General features: G+C 37.9%; 1 protein-coding gene across 1 annotated transcript; it reads right to left on the bottom strand.

The window, feature by feature from the left end:
* Positions 1 to 14,014: 14,014 nt before the first annotated feature.
* On the bottom strand, positions 14,015 to 17,093 carry LOC109372940 (translation initiation factor IF-2-like). Its single transcript, XM_019626467.1, has 3 exons — positions 17,043 to 17,093; positions 16,121 to 16,619; positions 14,015 to 14,432 (listed from the first exon to the last, which is right to left on the bottom strand). Exons 1-3 carry the CDS (start codon positions 17,091 to 17,093, stop codon positions 14,149 to 14,151), a joined length of 834 nt encoding a protein of 277 aa, XP_019482012.1. The 3' UTR covers positions 14,015 to 14,148.
* Between the last annotated feature and the right edge of the window lie 638 nt (positions 17,094 to 17,731).

Raw genomic sequence — 17,731 nt, 5'->3', positions numbered from 1 at the left:
GAAAGGACTTTCCCCCACCCCCACCCTCAGAAGCTTCCCAGCAGTGAACATTGCTGAACCAATCACTGGCCAGGAGGAAGAGACACTCATGATTGACTCAGATGATAGTCTAGTATGAAATAGATATTGGAGAACTAACCATCATGTCCATTACATTCTTTCATTTGATCATCACAGACACTCCCTTGCTTAAATGATATCAGCCACCCAGAGAGCTGTTTTTCAGAGGAGTGAAAGAGAAAGGCCAGACTGGTAGAAGACTGAGCTGTAGGTGAGTAAATAGAGCAATAGAGTGCATAGTATATGTAGAAATGATGACACAGCAAGGTTAAGAGATTTATCTAAAATAATAGAGTCAAAAATGAAACCTGGTAATACTGATTCCTAGTTAACATTTTACAAAAAGCCTGCCATAATGGAAGTGAAATATTCTCTTAAAAAAAAAAGTCCTTATTTGTTAAAAACAAAAACTCAATGTTGGTTGACCAAAAAACAAACAAACAAACAAAAAAACCTCTTGAAATCTAAAAAAAAGGAATCCATGAAATATGCTATGGCCCCCTTTCTTTTATTCTTATTTGTGTCAATACACATTTTCATGTCTCTGATGCAGGTAACCTGACATAAACAGTTCACCCTTCTTTATATTAGAATTTCAGAGACATTTTAAAAGTTAAGTGAAACCCAATGTATTGGGTCGTTGGAAAATTCATGACGTATTTTTCTATGTTTTCCAATGCAAAAATACGTCATGACTTTCCCGACGACCCAACCGTTTGAATTTAGTGATTTTTTCCTACCTTAAAAAAGAGAAATCATATTTTTTAACTGATCAATACTAAAATAAAATCAAAGTCATCTTTACACATTAAAAAAAACATTTTAAAAGCCTAGATACCTATGCCATTTTCTTCCAAAGAGCTAAATCAATGTGCATTTAGCATATTTTCTATATCAGCACTTTACATAACCTTATAATTTGGAAAGCGATTAGTATTATTTACATAAGTAGGAATAAGAAGAGTTAAATGATTTTAACCAGGTCACACACACTTAATGTTTGTTTCATGATTAGAATCTCCATATTCTGAATCTCCAGTGTTTCCTCCGACTCTGCCATTTTGTTTCATTTCAAGAAATCTATCAACAATTATGATATTATCACAAAACAGATTTTATTTCATGGAAATATGATATTAATTTAAGAAAACAACTTACTCTACTCAGGCAATGTGATCAAATCACTAGAGAAAATAATGTTTTATATCAAAAGCCTTTTACAACCTCTTTTGTTCACTTGCCTAAACTTGAACCGATGTCATTACTAATATGTAAAGTTATGCCAGGAATTTATCAGGCTGTATAGCTGTATGATGTAATGTTTTCCAGCACTAAAGGAAAAATCCAGAAATTTCTTTCCAAAGGGGGACACTCAGGTTTCCATTAACTGTAGAACGTTCATGTTTTACATGACCCTTTCGTGACCAGGCTGCACAGTTCCATTTCAAAGCTGATGTGTATGAGTGGATTGTCTTAATCTCCTCCCTCAAACCAGGAATCTGAGCCCAAAGGGATTGTTTTACTTTTGCACAGAGTTAAAAATGCTACAGCAATGGTCAAAGTTCTTCTCAGACCTGAATGTGGTATGGCATATGACAGCATGAGTAATCTGGGGGTGGGAGCTACAAAGTTTTTATCTGGACATGAACTGAGGCAAGCACAAAACAGCAAGGAAGGAGCAAAGTATATCAAATGTGTGGGTTGTATTATAGCTCCCCTTTTCTCTAGGGCAGTGATGCTTGACCTCTTTTCTAGGTTATAGACAACACTGAGAGTCTGATAAAAGCAATGTTCTTCCCTGAGAAACATACACAAAGTTTGCAGTGCTGAGGGTTCCTGACCTGTGGACCACAGGTTAAGAAACAACTCCTCCATGTAAACAAATGCTGGTACCCTCATCCAAAGTGAGAGGAAAATAAAAGAAAAGAAAAAAAATCAGGTATCTTGTAATGACAGAAAGTAAGCTCAGAAAAAAACAAACAAAGATGATGAGAATATGGCAAAGAGACACAGAAACAAATTGAAATAACTCCCAATGGCCAAATCTGGAACAATTTGAGCAATAAAATAAAGTAGTATTGGATCATATTCTGAACTACAAAATAAAATCCATGAACCCATATAGATATATGCCTCCCTAAAACACCAGTTTATGATAACCCCAGTTTAATCATGAGAAAAAAACATCAGGCAAATCCCAATAGAGTGACATTTTACAAAATGCCTGAGAAGTACACCTCAAAATTGTCATGCAATATATGGATGATGTATTATGGACATGTACACTTGAAAGCTATATAATTTTACTAACTAATGTCACCCCAATACATTTAATAAAAATTAATTTTAAAAACCTGTCATGGTCATTAAATACAAGGAAAATCTGAGAAACTGTCACAGCCAACAGGAGCCTAAGGCAGCAAGACAACTATATGTGATGTAACGTCCTGAATGGGGTTCTGGGACAGAAAAAGGACATTAGGTAAAAACTAAGGGAATCTGAGTAAAGTATGGACTTTAGTTAATAACAATGTATCAATATTGGTTCCTTAATTGCAAACCATGTACCTTACTAATAATGTAAGACATTAGTAATAGAGGAAACTAAATGCAGAGTATTTGTGAACTCTGTACTATTTGAGCAGCTTTTCTATGAATCTAAAACATTTCTAAAATAAAAAAGTGTATTTAAGGAAAAAAAAATAGCAAAGGGCCAAAGACCTTAATAGACACATCACCAAAGAAGACAAAGAGATGGCAAATGATCATATGAAAAGATGTTCCACATCATATGTCACCAGAGAAATGCAAATCAAAACAACGAGATACTACTACACACCTATTAGGATGACCAAACTCCACAACACTGACAACATGAAATACAGATGAGAATGTGGAACAACAGGAATTCTTATTCATTGCTAGTGAGAATGCAGGATGGTACGGCCACTCTGAAAGACCATTTGGTGGTTTCTTATAAAACTAAACATACTCTTATTATGTGATCCAGAAATCTTGCTCCTTGGTATCTACCCAAAGGAGATAAAAACAGTGTTCACACAAAAAAAGCTACACACAAATCTTTATATCAGCTTCATTCATCATTCCAAGACCCGGAAGTAACCAAGATGTCCTTCAGTAGATGAATGGATAAAGAAACCGTGGTATATCCAGACAATGGAACATTATTCAGCGTGAAAAAAGAATGAGCTATCAGGCCACGAAAAGCCACGGAGAAATGTCTGATTCCAAGTATGTGACATCCTGGACAAAGCTGAACTACAGAGACAGTAAAAACATGAGTAGTTGCCTGGGGTTGAGGGGAAAGCGGAGATGAACAGGCAGAGCACAGAGAGTTTCAGGGCAGTGAAGATACTCTTCTAGATCACCAGACAAACATGCATACAAAGACAAACACTATAGTTATATTTAGGTAACAAACTAGGTCAGTATTTATTTATGAATCCAGATAATTGAGGGGCTACTATATTTTTATTTGCTTTGCATTTTCCTAACTATTGTGTAATTTATTATGATCTCTCTTGACAGCTTCTGTACTTATTTTCCATTCTGTTTTCACAGATTAAACTGTGAACAGAAGGTCTATGAAGACAGGCAGTGATACCTTTTACATGATTAGTTGAGTTTAATTAACTTATCTTTATTGAAAATAATGTGTTTATGGGTACATGCGTATGTGTGTGGCCAAGTCTGTCATGTTATTACAGGCCAAGAATCATAATGAAGAACAGTGTTCCACAAAATTCATTTTATTTATTCCCCCCAGTTGGGCTTAAGGAACTTTTGGATCCCGTAGAAACAGTTTCAAATCTTGTCTAACTTCAATTATGCAATTACATCATCCATGGCTCAAAGAAAAAATGTTTTTCACAAAGTAGAAACATCTATTTGGAGAGATGCTGGATTTAGATACTAGCAATTTCCAAATCGCATCAAAGACTATGGTCTTTTTGAACTTTGTATCACATGTGAGATCATTCGTCTTATGACTATTATAAGGATTTTCTATCTATATGGTATGTTTCTCAAACAGTGTAAAACACTGTACATTCTCACTACTTCTCATTAGTTTTCTAATTTGATACAAACCTCATGACATAAGGAATTAAACTTAAACCTCAATCCAAACAAAATGTTTACTGTGCAGTTACTTTCCATACTATGCAGAAATAGTATTACGTTCTGGTTCGGCAATTAAAAACCTACAGGAATAACCTTAACTCTGCTATTAATTGTAGCTGGAACAGTACTTACCTTTTCTCAATTTTCCATGCATAGCATAAATATAAAATGTTTCTCTTCTGGCCCAATAGAAATGGCAATGAGATAAACCCACAGTCACACACATAGTAAAGTCGAGTTAAGTGTGGGTATAATTAAAGAAACATTTGTCTAAGAGTCAAACGAATGGCCTTTTAGCCCCATACAGACAGATTCCCACATAATATTGCGCAAATCACTTACCCTCTCAGAGTGTCAGTATCCTCACTTTTAACTTAGAGTTTTAAATGAGGTGATCCCTAAAGCCCCATTCAGATGATAACCCTGTTGTGGAGGCTGTGGTGCTGCATCCCACCCATCCCCCCACCCCCAATCAACCCTTCAGGACTGAGGCTGCTGCCAGCAATGTGCCTGCTTAAGGGTCTGAGCCCGGTCTTTTCTGGAATAGCCTCCAGCAGAAGGGAGATATCTTACTCTGCAGGCAGCCCACGTCCAGAAACTTTGATGCAGGACACAAAGGAAGGGACCTGAGTCCCTTCCCACTAATGGCGACAACTCTGGAAGGCCATCCCAGCTTCAGAGCTCCCAGTGGCATCAACCGATGCACTCTCTGCATGTATATCTTCATCTCAGGGTCTATCTCTGAGAAAATACAGGCTACAAGGTCAACAAAATTTAATAAGATTCCTTAAAGAACAAAAACTTAACTATCGTGCAATTATCAACACACTACACTTCTCTTTTCCTTTTGTCAATCCTGAATTCATTTAACAAAGTTCTTGCTCATTTACTATAAGCCATACATGGTGCTATGTGCTTGCTGGTTATGCACTTAAAAATCAAACACAAATATTGATTATTCTCATGTAAAAGTGGTATTTAAAACTATGGGCTCAGATGAATTTGTCTAGCTATTCTCGGCTTTGGCTGAGCATCAAATTCATCTAAACAGCTCTGCAAACTACTGATAGCTAGCCCCACTCCCACCTCCAGATTTTTAATTAGCTTGGGATGACGCCCAGGCATCAGGATTTTAAAAGCTCCTGAGATGATTCTAGCGGTCAGACAAGTCACTTGTTAGAAAAGAGGGTTTACAGTGAGAAGAGGACAAGGAGTTGAAGCATGAGGAACTCCAACACATCATGACCAGCTGGAGAAAAAGAAGCCAACATTTAAGACAAAGAAGAAACTGCCCAAGAGGAAGGAGGAAATCCAGCAGTGAGTGGTGTGTCAACAGAACTCAAGGAAAAATCATATTTTCTGGGAGGGTTGGTGAACAGGACCAAATGGCACGGAGAGGTTGAGATGAGGACTGAAAACTCGCATGGAATTTAGCAAAAGGGAGAGCTGCTTGTTCGGCTGAGAAGGAAACAGAGCCAGATTGGAGTGGAGACTAGTGAGCAGGTGGGAAGGAAATGGAACGAAGGAGTACATCTACCGACAAGTTTGACTAGCGGTGACTTCAGCAGGATGAAATCAGAAGCTCTGGGCCTTGCTTTCCCCCATGGAGGAACCAACTCAACAGCAACACACGGATCAAGTCCCTTTGTCTGAAATCCAGAAACTAGTTGAGAGGCTTCTCCATCCAGCTGTGCAATGAAACCAGTAGGGAAAGTGGAAATGCCCTTTCTCCATAATCCTCACCCCCAGATATAATTCAGAGGGAACCTTCAACTCCCAACTTCTCCCCGAGGAGGAAAAGTGTCTGACCTCACATCTAACATCTCAGCTTTTCTAGATGCCACCCTAGGGACTGGCTTCTATCTCGCCGGTTTGGGAACAGTGACTGAGCCCAGTATATGCCAGTCCCCTGTGGACTACAGCGAAGCAAGCAGCAGTTGGAACCAGCGGAACTCACCCCAGCTCCATCCCCGCCCCTTCAGTGCACAGCAGCTGGGCTATAATCCCCAGTTCCCCCCGTAACTGTGCGCTCATGATTCTTGCATCACAATAGCTACTTGTTTTTGTTTTTCCATATGGTACCTACATACAATGGAACAGTATTCACCCTTCAAAAAGGAAATCCTGCCATATGCCATGACATGGATGAAACTTGAGAGCATTATGCTAAGTGAAATAAGTCAGTCACAGAAGCACAGATATTGTATGATCCTACTTATATGAGGTTTCTAAAATAGTCAAACTCATAGAAGCAAAGCATACAATGGTGGTTGGCTAGAGTGAGGGGAAATGGGGAGTTGCTAATCAGCAGTGAAAATTCTAGTCACGTAAGGTGAATAAGTTCTAGAGACATCAGAGTACATCAGTGTACGGCACTGTGCCTATAGTTAACGGTACTGTACCCTACACTGAAAACTATGTTAAGAAGGTACACCTCTTTAAGTGTCCAGGCCACAATATATATTTTTTTAATTTAAAAACAACTTCCAGTGAGCCCCCAAAAGCCATACTGTGTGTAGACATACAGTAAATTTTAACTGAAGTTATTGCTCAATTTAACTTAGAAAAAAAAAAGTTAAATTAGGGGGAGTTTTTTTGCTGAACCAAATGGCTGATTCCTTGAACTATTTACATAGCTATTGTTTGGAAACAAAATTTCATTTCTTGGCTTTGCTCTAAGGAGAATCTGGCACATGGGGAGATAAAAAGTAAACAAAGTAAACGCCAGCAGGATGAAATGTCATTGGATACAGCTCGTAAATACTTCAACTTCAAAAATTAATAAAATAAATCTAATTCTTTTTATCCCTCATCCCAGAAAAAGAAAAGAAAAGTCTGACTATTTGGATGCTAGAAAAGAAGAAAGAGTGACTAGAATAGATGTGGGTTATGTGGGTTTTGGAGGCATGTTGCATTTTATATATATATATATATATATATATATATATATATATATATATATATATATATATATATACTGTAAAACCTGAGTGGATTATAAAAGATCCAGTTGAGTGCAAAACTTGAAAAAGTTAATCCGAATTTCAGATTTCCTTCCCACTCCCCCGCCCCCAACAAAAACTAGAAGTCAACGAGCTCTACATGACGGGTGAAAGAATTGGCCGTAGATGGGAGGAGAGCTCCTTCACAGTAAAGAGGGAAGGGGATAGAAGGAGATGGGAACACAGGTAGGATCATACGCCCTGTAGTGGAAAACTAAGTCAGACAAATTTAGTGTCACCCTTCAAAGTTTCAAGCTAACAATCCAGAACAATTTTCTTGTGTATCTGCCAAAATGTGAAAGTTCTTACATGAGCATCTAGAAGATAAAAAACAAAATATACTGCTCCATGTTATAAAACAACTCAGAACCTTAAAGGTAATGAAAAATATATTAATGTGACTGATTTTGAAATTTATTTTTAAAGGTATCAATATCATATCCAGTACTGTTGCCAAATGATTAATGACATGGTTAGTATCATCTATTGCCTGTATTTTGTTAACATCGTTTTCTGGGGGTGGGTGGGGGGAAAACGTTCCTTGAATGTAAATTTTCAGGAGTTGAAACTATTTCTCCCTTACAGAACTCATACTAAAATAGAACTACACATTCTGAATATCTACACACGTAGTATTCAATAAATATTTAGTGAGTGCCTACCACAGCCAGTCATTTCCTAGGCCCTGGGAAAATACCAGCAAACAAAATATACAAAAATGCTTGCCCCATGTCTGATTCATGGAGTAATTAGTAACAGGACAGGGATCAAACAGTCCCCAGCCCCTATTCCTTAAGGAATACTATACCATGCTGTGGTTTGTATTTGATATGGTTTCAAATAACCATTATCCCAGGTCTAGCCACATTTTTTGAAAAGGTGGTTATTCGAATGTCATGGTACTTTGACATGGTTATTCCAATGTCCATCCTACTTTGTTTGTTTTGCCTTTTTTCCCATGTGTGATTTTTTTTTCTTGCTGACTTTTTAATTTAATCTTTGAATACACATTAGAAACAAAATTGAGTATATACTATTAAAAGTTGACATCAGTGGAGCCATTTTAAAACAGAGCCAGGGCAGCCATTCCAGAGGAACTGCTTACGAGTCTTGCTCCTTGAACCTTTGGAATGTTAAAACTGGGCAAAATAACCTTTGGACTGGGCCAAACCACGTCGTCTTATAAACAATTATTTGTAAACTAACAGGAAAGCAGACATCCTGACCATGAGAACTGCTGATTATGGACGTTCCTTCTGAAGATAGAATCAGTAACCAGCCATGTATAGCAAAAGAGTAACTCAGTTTGTTAACAACAACAGAAATGCCTTTCTTCTATTCATGTACAAGTAATCGTGTCCCTTCCTTGACTCATAAAAACAGCCCTTGCCTTCACTGTGTAATCGGGACCCGATTTGGGTTTCATCCTGAACCTGTGCCCTCGAGTTGCAGTTCTGTGGTTTCAAATAAACGATGGTGCCTCTCTCTTTGGCTTTTTGGTTTTGGGTTAACAATACTATGTCAAAGACAATCTCAGCATTTGGTGTCATATGTATGAAAATGGAGGAGAAGCTGATTCTAAAAGGCATACAGAAACACAAAGGACTGGCAGAACAGCAAATCGAGAGAACAGGCAGGCATCCCACTACAGTAATAGAGAATGTTACTGGCACAATGTTAGCAGTAGCAGACCAGTGGTACGACCACAATTTAGTAAAGTACGGCCTTTTCAATAAATGTGCTGCATTCATTCCAAGTACCTGTTTGAAAAATGAGTCTTGACCCTATCCCACATCCTACATAAAAAATAAATTGATGTGAATTACAGAAATGTGAAATATAAGACAATAAAGCTTCTATAAAAAAAATCTGAAAGAGTACCTTCATGACATTGTAGTAGAGACAGATTTCTTAAGTAAAACACAAAAGCATGTAAAAAGGTTAATAAATCAGACTTCATTCAAAATAAGTACTTTAGTTCATCAAAAGACACTGTTACGAAAGTAAAAAATCCATCATAAAGATTGGAGAAGAGATTTGTAGTACATATATGTGACAAATAATTTTATCTAGAATATATAAATAACTTCTATGTCTCCATTATAAGAAAATGAACATTTTTTTGAAAAGTGGGTAAACACTTGAAAAGGCACTTTGTGAGAAAAGATAACTAAAAATCCAATATACATATGAAAATGTGCTAAGCAACATTAATCATCAGGAAAATGCAAATTAAAATCATAATTCAATATCTTATACCCACATCAGATGGCTAACATTAAAATGACTGCTAATAATAATCAAGTTTTGACAAGGATGTGAAGCAACTGGAACTCTCACACATGAATGATGGGAGAATAAGAAAACTATCCATACTTCTGAAGTCCAATATACTTATACCCTATGAATATAGGGTGTGTGTTTGTGTGTGTGTGTGTGTGCATGCGTGTGTGTGTGCACATATATATATATATATATATATATATATATATATATATATATATATATATATGTATTCCTCAGCTTGGATGGTGTTTCCTAATGCATAGTATAGTCTTATTGTAGTCTTTGATAAAATGTTGAGAATGATAAGGCCAAAATTTCACCAGGAAACATAATCCAGTTTGAAGATGTTCTACTAATTATACAGCTATTAACTCATCTATTGGGTTGTCGGAAAAGTCATGATGCATTTTTGCAATGAAAAACATAGAAAAAATATGTCATGACTTTTCCGACAACCCAATCATTTTAATATTGAGACCATATTTATAAATATTATCCATAGAGATAATATAAGTTATTTTTAAGTACTTTAACCAACCCAGACAAAATGACTTATAAGAGCCAAAGATCTTTAGGCTTTTATTCACTCTTTAAACAATTTTTTTTGGTGTATGTGTGTGTGTACAGTATATATATATATATATATATATATATATATATATATATATATAGAGAGAGAGAGAGAGAGAGAGAGAGAGAGAGAGAGAGGGAGAGAGGGAATGCAACAGGCACTATGTTGATTTCTTGTGATTGAGTCAATAAGACACCGCTCTCAAGGAGCTTACACTCTAGTGGGGAAAGCAGACAATTACAACTGATGATTACTATACAGTATTATAAACATACAGGCAATCAGGGTACTATGAAGGCACAGAGTGTGTTTACCTAAATCAGACTATCAGGATTAGGAAAAGTTTCCCAAATGAAATAACAGAGTTGACTGAGTTTGAGGTCATTGAGGGGCAGTCAGATTAAAATATTGGATGTATGGGTGTGATGCTCTTCAGAATGGTCTGGGCCAGACATACAGATTTAGGAGTCAACAGTGAACAAATGTATTTATAGCCACAGATTTGGACAAGACCACTGAGGCAGGAATTAACTAAAGATAGAAGAACACTGGCATTTTTGGTACAGGGAAGAACGCTTTCAGAGGTGAGAAAGAGCAAGTGTGTGTGAGACTTGACTCATACATGGGTTGGGCTGGGGTAGGGGCTGGGATGGAAAGATAGTACTGGAGGTATCAGAGGTCAGCTCAGCAAGAGCTTTGGGTCCAGCCAAGAATTCAGGCCCTTATTCAGAAATCTATGGAGTCCCTTAAATGACTCTAAGCATTAGAATGACTTGACTATATTGAAGATTTAGAAAATACATGTTAGCATCAATGGAGAATATGAAATGATGGAGGAAGACAAGAAGCAGGAAGACAGTTTCCCAACAAGGGTGGAGAAGACTACTAAAGCCGTGTCCACATGGGAATGAAACTGAAGGGCATATTCCAGAGAGGGACTGCAGTTTGTGGATTGAGAAGTCTTGGTGGCTACTGAATTTGAGAAGCTAAGATAGAAGGAGAAAGTCTAAAGTGATCCCCAGGATTTTTATTTGGATGGGAAAGGAGGTGGCACGATACTTCGCTGTGAAATGATATACTATATTGGGAGTGGTGGGGAGGTTTTCTGAACTCAAGTTTTACCATTTTAAGTTGAGTTTGAGGTTGAAATGGGGTAGCCAGGTAGAAATGTTGGCTGTAGACTGTGGTGTTCTTCTGCGATGTCTGGGTTGGACATAGAGACTTAGGAGTTAACAGTGACTAGATGGTAGTTACGGCCATGGATTTGGACAAAATCACTCTGGCAGAATGCGTAAGAAAATCAGAGGAAAGACCAATATATTAAGGTCAATGTCAATTCAAGCTGTAAAATAAAAGCTGTGTCTAAGGACTTAACCTACAATATTTTTTTCTAATTTACATTTTATTTCTTATTTATTAATATATATTAAATTTAAAAAACTGAAAACAAATTTATCAGGTAGTTTGTCAGTGTTGTACTGCTGCTTCATTTACACATCAAAAAACTAATAATAGCATATGTTTATGATTTTAGGGCATCTCAAAACAAAGTATTTAAAAAATAGATAGTAAAGACCAGGAAAAGTTTATGATATGATTCAAACTCAACATCAAAATTATACCCTAGAATATTAAGGACCCCAAGACTTTTATTTCTTCTACATTTTAAAACATTTTTCCTTGATGTACAGTCTTTGGAGGAAATATTGTTATAACAGTAAAATGGGATGTTTTCATTCATGTTTGCTACACTTATACAATACATTACAATGCATATGTCTACACAACACCATTGTTTGATCAACTACTTTTAAGAAAACGTAAATAAATAAAAATGTCACTGGGCAAGAATTTCACTATATTGAGGAGTATTAGCATAGTCTGTACCTAATTTCTGAGTTTTGTAATCTTAAATATGCCTCTTGGCCAAGATGTTTATACTTAATCAACTTACACAAAATGGGCAAACTGTTTCATCCTCTAAGCTAGAAATACTTTTCATATCCTTTCATAGCACATTAGAGCTGAGATTCTTAATCTGGGTGTTCAAAGAAATTTAATATAATGGACCCAATCGTAGCCAGAGAAAATTCTAGGCTTCTGAAGTTCACAATTCAGTGACAATAAAATCAAAATTCTTAATAAGATGTTCAAACAAAAAAATAATACAAACCTAATTCTCAAAGGTACATCTACTTTTTAATAAGTCAGATTTTGGGCAGTATCACCATGGCAACTATTAGTAAAGCTTTAACAAGTCTCATGATTATAAAACATAAATAAAATACATTTTAAACTACAGTAAAAAAATTTCAAAGATAACATTTCAATTACTTACTCAACATATCTAAAACACTGCGATAGGCTTACCAGGCATATGTTGGGCCTTCCACTTGAAGATTTCCAAATTCACCAAAAGAGAACTTTTATTACTCTTGCTCTACTAGATTCAACTTTAAAAATCTGTCTTAAATAACTATAGACACCATAAGCATATATAGTCTGTTTACATATAAGGCAATTTCAATAGTATAGTTCTGAAAAGGGATAGAATGTCCTCTAAAAAAGACTCGTGAGATATATGTAGTTACACGGCCTGCTGATGCCATGTTCAGAACTCTTTGGTTCCTCATATTTAATGGAGCAGGAGGAAGAAGATATGAGTCCTATCAGCTTCCTCATATAAAGAAACCAGACTGATCAAAGATGTCTTGACCCCACATATAGAATTACCATGACTACAATACATATACAACAGTTTGTGTCACTATGTCAACATTCATTATATAAAAAGGTTAATACAGAGACTATCTAAAACATGAGCATGTGTCCATTCACTTGGGAAGAGAAAGGGCAGGTTTAAGTCTGACTATCTCCATTTCCCTAAAATGCTAATCACTTGGTTGTGGCACAAAAACTCTAACAGTGAGGAGTAGTGATGGTTGCAGATAACAGTTATTCCTGAACCTTCCCCCACCAGACACTTCATGTTCAACTGGGTGTGGCTCAGGAAGAAACCATGGCTAAGCCTCCTTAGATGGCGAAGGAGGGACGTGCGAATATAACTCAGGGCCATGCCATCACATACCCAGAAATCTGGCCCAACTTCAGACTGTGTAGCACAGGAGGAAACGGAGTGATCAAAGCTGAAAACCAGGAGATATTAATAGGGAGCCTTGTTTAATGCTAGGCTTTATGTGGATCATGATAGTGTCTTCAGACTTTTAGTCTCACATATGCATACAAATATCCATTCCAAAATACCAAGACGAATATCCTTTCTTTACAAAATATGCTTCCCAAAATGTACCTTCTCTTACAGCATATCTATAAAGCTACAAAAATCTACATTTTAATAATGATGATGCTAGAATAATATTACCTGTGATCAACAGGGCATTTAAGAAATTTTAATTGAAAAATGACCTGTAATGGCAAATTAATTTTTATTGCAGACCACTACATTTGTTAATTACCTAAAAGCACATTATATTTTGTGGAAGTTATTTATGTATGTATTGTTCAATTGCTCTATTGGATATTATTTGCTGTTATTCAGCAGTAATATTAACCTTTCCTGTTAAACAAACAAACAAAAGGTACAAACCAAAAAACTTTTTTTTTTGGGGGGGGGAATCCTTCAACTTTAGATTTTGTTTTAACAGGTAAATTCAAATTAATAACATATTTTTGGAAAAATATCCTAATTTCCCAATATCAGTTCTTTACCAAAAATATTGAAATAGTAAACTGATCCACCATGTGAATTTTCTGGTGCCATGCATCCATATAAACTAAATAAGCTTAAAATTATAGTTTAGCCATTTGATCTTTTAATGACTTTTCATTTTTAGGATAATTTTTTATAAATCAACTTTTGTACTTACATTTGGTAAAAACATGGAATCTTAATATCCAGTTAAAGTTGCACATTTAGGTAAGAAAGAAATAGTAACTTTTTTCCCACTTTTATAAAAGATGTATAAAATTTTATAAACCTGGGCCATAAACAAAACTTCATAAAACTTTACCTTTAATGCTGGGAATTAACTTTCACATTTCAACCTCTCTTCAGCCTGTCATTTTCTACCAACGAAACAAATGGGTGCATATTCTGATATGCAAAGCTTTGCTGATATGTGTTTCAGTAAACCACCTTACTTTGACAAAAATGCAATAACATTTCTCCATATAAGAATATAAGACGTGAAGGACATACGATGGGCATAGATACTGCTTCTTTTTCCCTTTCCCCTTCTTTGAAGACTTCTCTTTAGAACAGGCTTCTTCAACACACAAGGAGATTAAAATAAAAAAGGCGATCGCCAATGAAAACTTCATCTTGAAAAGTGAAATTTCAGGAGATGGACCTACAAAAAAGAACAAGAAAGCATTTACATGTATGAAGCAAATGATTAGCTATATGACTCTTTAGGGAATATGAACATTAGCACTCGAGAGACATTTGTACATCACATCCTCACTGCTCAATCCTATGTAACCACGTACTTCCCTATTTATTACGTGATCATTTAAAAGTAAAAGGTAGTTTGAATAATGGCAAGAAATCAAACCCCAATGAGGTATAAAAGATAACCAGGCAATAGTTCTGATCTTATAATTATACGAAATTAAAAATTGATACTGAATTGCACAATATATCAATCTATGTTTAGAAAGATATCTGGAAGGATGTTTAACAGTGTTAAAATGGTTATCTCATGCTAATACAGTTGAATTAAATTTTTGCTTTCCTTTTAAATTTCTATATTGTTTGAATTTTGCATGTATATTTTTCATAAACAATAAACTATTTTAAAGGGAAAGCAATTCTAAGTATTATGGAACTGACAGATAAAAGAAAAACATTAGTATCAAAGAGTTTCACATTCTAAATTCATTGTTTTTTTTATTTACACACACTAAATTTGCAAGCTACCTTTTACCAAAAAAAAAAAAATGGTGCATATTAATTTCAGTTAGCTTTTTGGCTTTCATACTTGCATGATTCTAAGATTTATTATAAAAAAGATGATCTCTGACTCGAGAAATTCTAGGTAACTATATAAAATAATATAGTAAGTATGGTCAGACTCTTCCAAATAATATTCTTAGCCATATTTTAATAACATTTTCCATGCTCAAATGAGAATTATATTCTTGCCAGAGTCTGATGCATTAAAAAACACAAAAAAAACTTAAAGGTTCTGCTAACACAGGACTATTTAAACCTTTTCTGCATCCTTCACTTCCAAGCCACAAATTGTTTCTCCTTCATTGTTTTCTGCAGAGGGACAGACCTGTCATACAACTCAACATGAACTCAATTCCCATCTCACCCTTACAGACTGGCCTCTCCTATGTCATGCTTTGCATCTCCCTTTTTCCCGGGAATGATTTTCTCACATGTATGCTTTACACCCCCTAAGGCAAGCCAGGTCCTTGATAATGAAGACAACAGAGGGTGCTCATCAGGCCAACAGCCAACAACAGAAGGCTCTTCTCCGTCCGTTTACAGCATTGGACGGTCCCTCCTCCCATCTTACGGTGGCATCTGCTTCCAGATACTTCGCTCACAGCAGCAGGTAGTTCTCCCACCTTCACCTCCTTTCCCAAGAAAACAGAAGGGCCGTCCTAACGGTTAGAAGGGGCCAGAGAGCAATGCATCACTATGCTGTCTTGCACCTTCAACCTTTCCAAGGGGCCAGCTGCAACGCCTGGAGGAGCTTCACAAACAAACAACGCCAGGAGCCCTCCCCTCTCGCGTTCTCTGATGATGACCCCCGGCCCTCTGCATCCCTGCATCCCTCCATCCCCAGGGTGTCTGCGGACGCCACCGCATCTGTGACCCGGCTGCAGCTGCTTTGCGCCCCTGTCCCCGCGCCGGGCAGCGCTCGCCTCCTCCCCCTGCACGCCGCAGTGCTCCCCGTGCCTCCGCCACCCCAGGCTGGACCCGGGCTTTCCGCAGAGGCATTTATCCCCGTCCCCAGGCTGCCGCCGCCGCCCACCCCTCGTCCTCCCCAGCCCTTCCCTCCGCAGTGGAGCCCCGGACACGTACCCCAGGCGCCGCCACCCGCAGCCGCCAGGCCAGGACGAGGAGGCTCGGGGCCCAGGCGGCGGTGGCTGCTGGGGGTGCGGCGGGCGCAGAGCGGGGGCAGCTGCGTCCCCGCCGCCCGCGCCACCGCCGAGCTCGGCTGACGCGCCTGCTCCGGTCGCGGAGCCTGCGCCGTGGCGCGTCGCTGCCGGGCGTCCGCAGCCGCGCTCGGGGCCGCTGCGGCTGCCGCGGGCCGGGTCGCGGGGAACGGGGGACAGGGGCACAGGGGGACGGAGGACGGGGGCGGGAAGAGGGATCCCGACCCAGCGTGGAAGGACGTCAACAGCACCTTCCCTTCCGGGCATTGCAGGGGTTTCCGAGCAGAAGGAACGCCGTCCCCCTTTGGGGGACTAAAGACTATGGGGACTGGGGACAGGGCGGGGGGAGGTAAGGACAGTGTTGGTACAGGAGAAAAAAAAAGCCTTTCCAGAAGCTGCAATCGTTTAGGGTTACCTTTTGACCACTAGTGACAAAAAAACAAACAAACAAAAAAACCAATAGAACAATAAATGACCTTGAACCAAAGCATAGAACTTACACTCACTGTGATATTATCATTGCCTAGACTCCTGGCATCTAACCTATAATCTCAGTCTTATTTCCAATTTCTCAAAGCCTCGCCTTTCTAAGCATCCTCCCACTGGTCAAAATGACTAAGACCATATAATCATGCAGGTAATGCTGTTTTAACAGTTGTTACATAATTGACACGTGTACAGAACTTTATAGTTTCAAAACCCTTTCACTGTATTATCTCATTTGGGCCTCACAACAGTTCATTCCTGGGCAGGTTTTGTGTCTTCATTCCCATTTTGCAGATGAAGAAAATGAAGCTAACATATACTAGGGGATTTACTTGGTGTTACATAGCTTGAATGGGATTTACCAGAGACTCAAAGTCAGATATGCTATCAGCTTTCTCTAGCAAAATGTTCATTGCCCTTGTTTAGGAAGTGGCATTTCATTTGGCTGTGGAGCTCTTGGATAACAGACAAAGCTTTTCTATTATCTCTTGACTGTATGCCTAATTGATTTTTTTATTGAGAATGCATTGGCTCAGGTGAGCATCACTTAGTATTGTACTACGAACCTACAGACATATCCAGTAATAAATTGGTAAACCCATATCACATGGGGAGAAGGGAACATTTCCTACATTCAGTAATTGCCTGCCTCTTCTCACTAGAAGCAGGACACACAGATAGGTGCTTTGTAGACATGATGGGATGTGGAAACACAAAGCACAGTATCAAAAAAAAAAAAAAAGCTGGCAACACAGTACACTCAGAATATTGGTTGTTTACCTCATGGTTGTGCATCTGACTAGGAATTGCAGCTCTTGGCCACTGCCCAGCATCACGAGAATATGGTATGGCCTATCACTAACACAGAAAAAAATCAAACTTCAAAGTACATTTGCTACTGAATGGGTATTGCTTTTGCATCATTCTAAAGTAAAAAAAAAATATAGGTGGAACCATCATAAATTGAGGACTCTCTTTATGCCATGTTCTATAAGCGTTACAAGATACTCTGCTGCCTGAGTTTAGGATTTGATCATTACTTTATTTGAAG

Source organism: Hipposideros armiger, unplaced genomic scaffold, assembly GCF_001890085.2.
Source record: "Hipposideros armiger isolate ML-2016 unplaced genomic scaffold, ASM189008v1 scaffold_679, whole genome shotgun sequence".
NCBI lineage: Eukaryota > Metazoa > Chordata > Mammalia > Chiroptera > Hipposideridae > Hipposideros > Hipposideros armiger.
This window is presented reverse-complemented; position numbering and strand designations above follow the sequence as displayed.

Coding starts and splice junctions, on each gene's coding strand:
- LOC109372940 (XM_019626467.1), bottom strand. CDS start 17,093: ATGAACATTTTGCTAGAGAAAGCTGATAGCATATCTGACTTTGAGTCT. Junction 16,620..17,042: donor TATCTGACTTTGAGTCTCTG/GTAAATCCCATT, acceptor TTTTGTCACTAG/TGGTCAAAAGGTAACCCTAA. Junction 14,433..16,120: donor TGCGGGTGGCGGCGCCTGGG/GTACGTGTCCGG, acceptor TCTTTTTTGTAG/GTCCATCTCCTGAAATTTCA.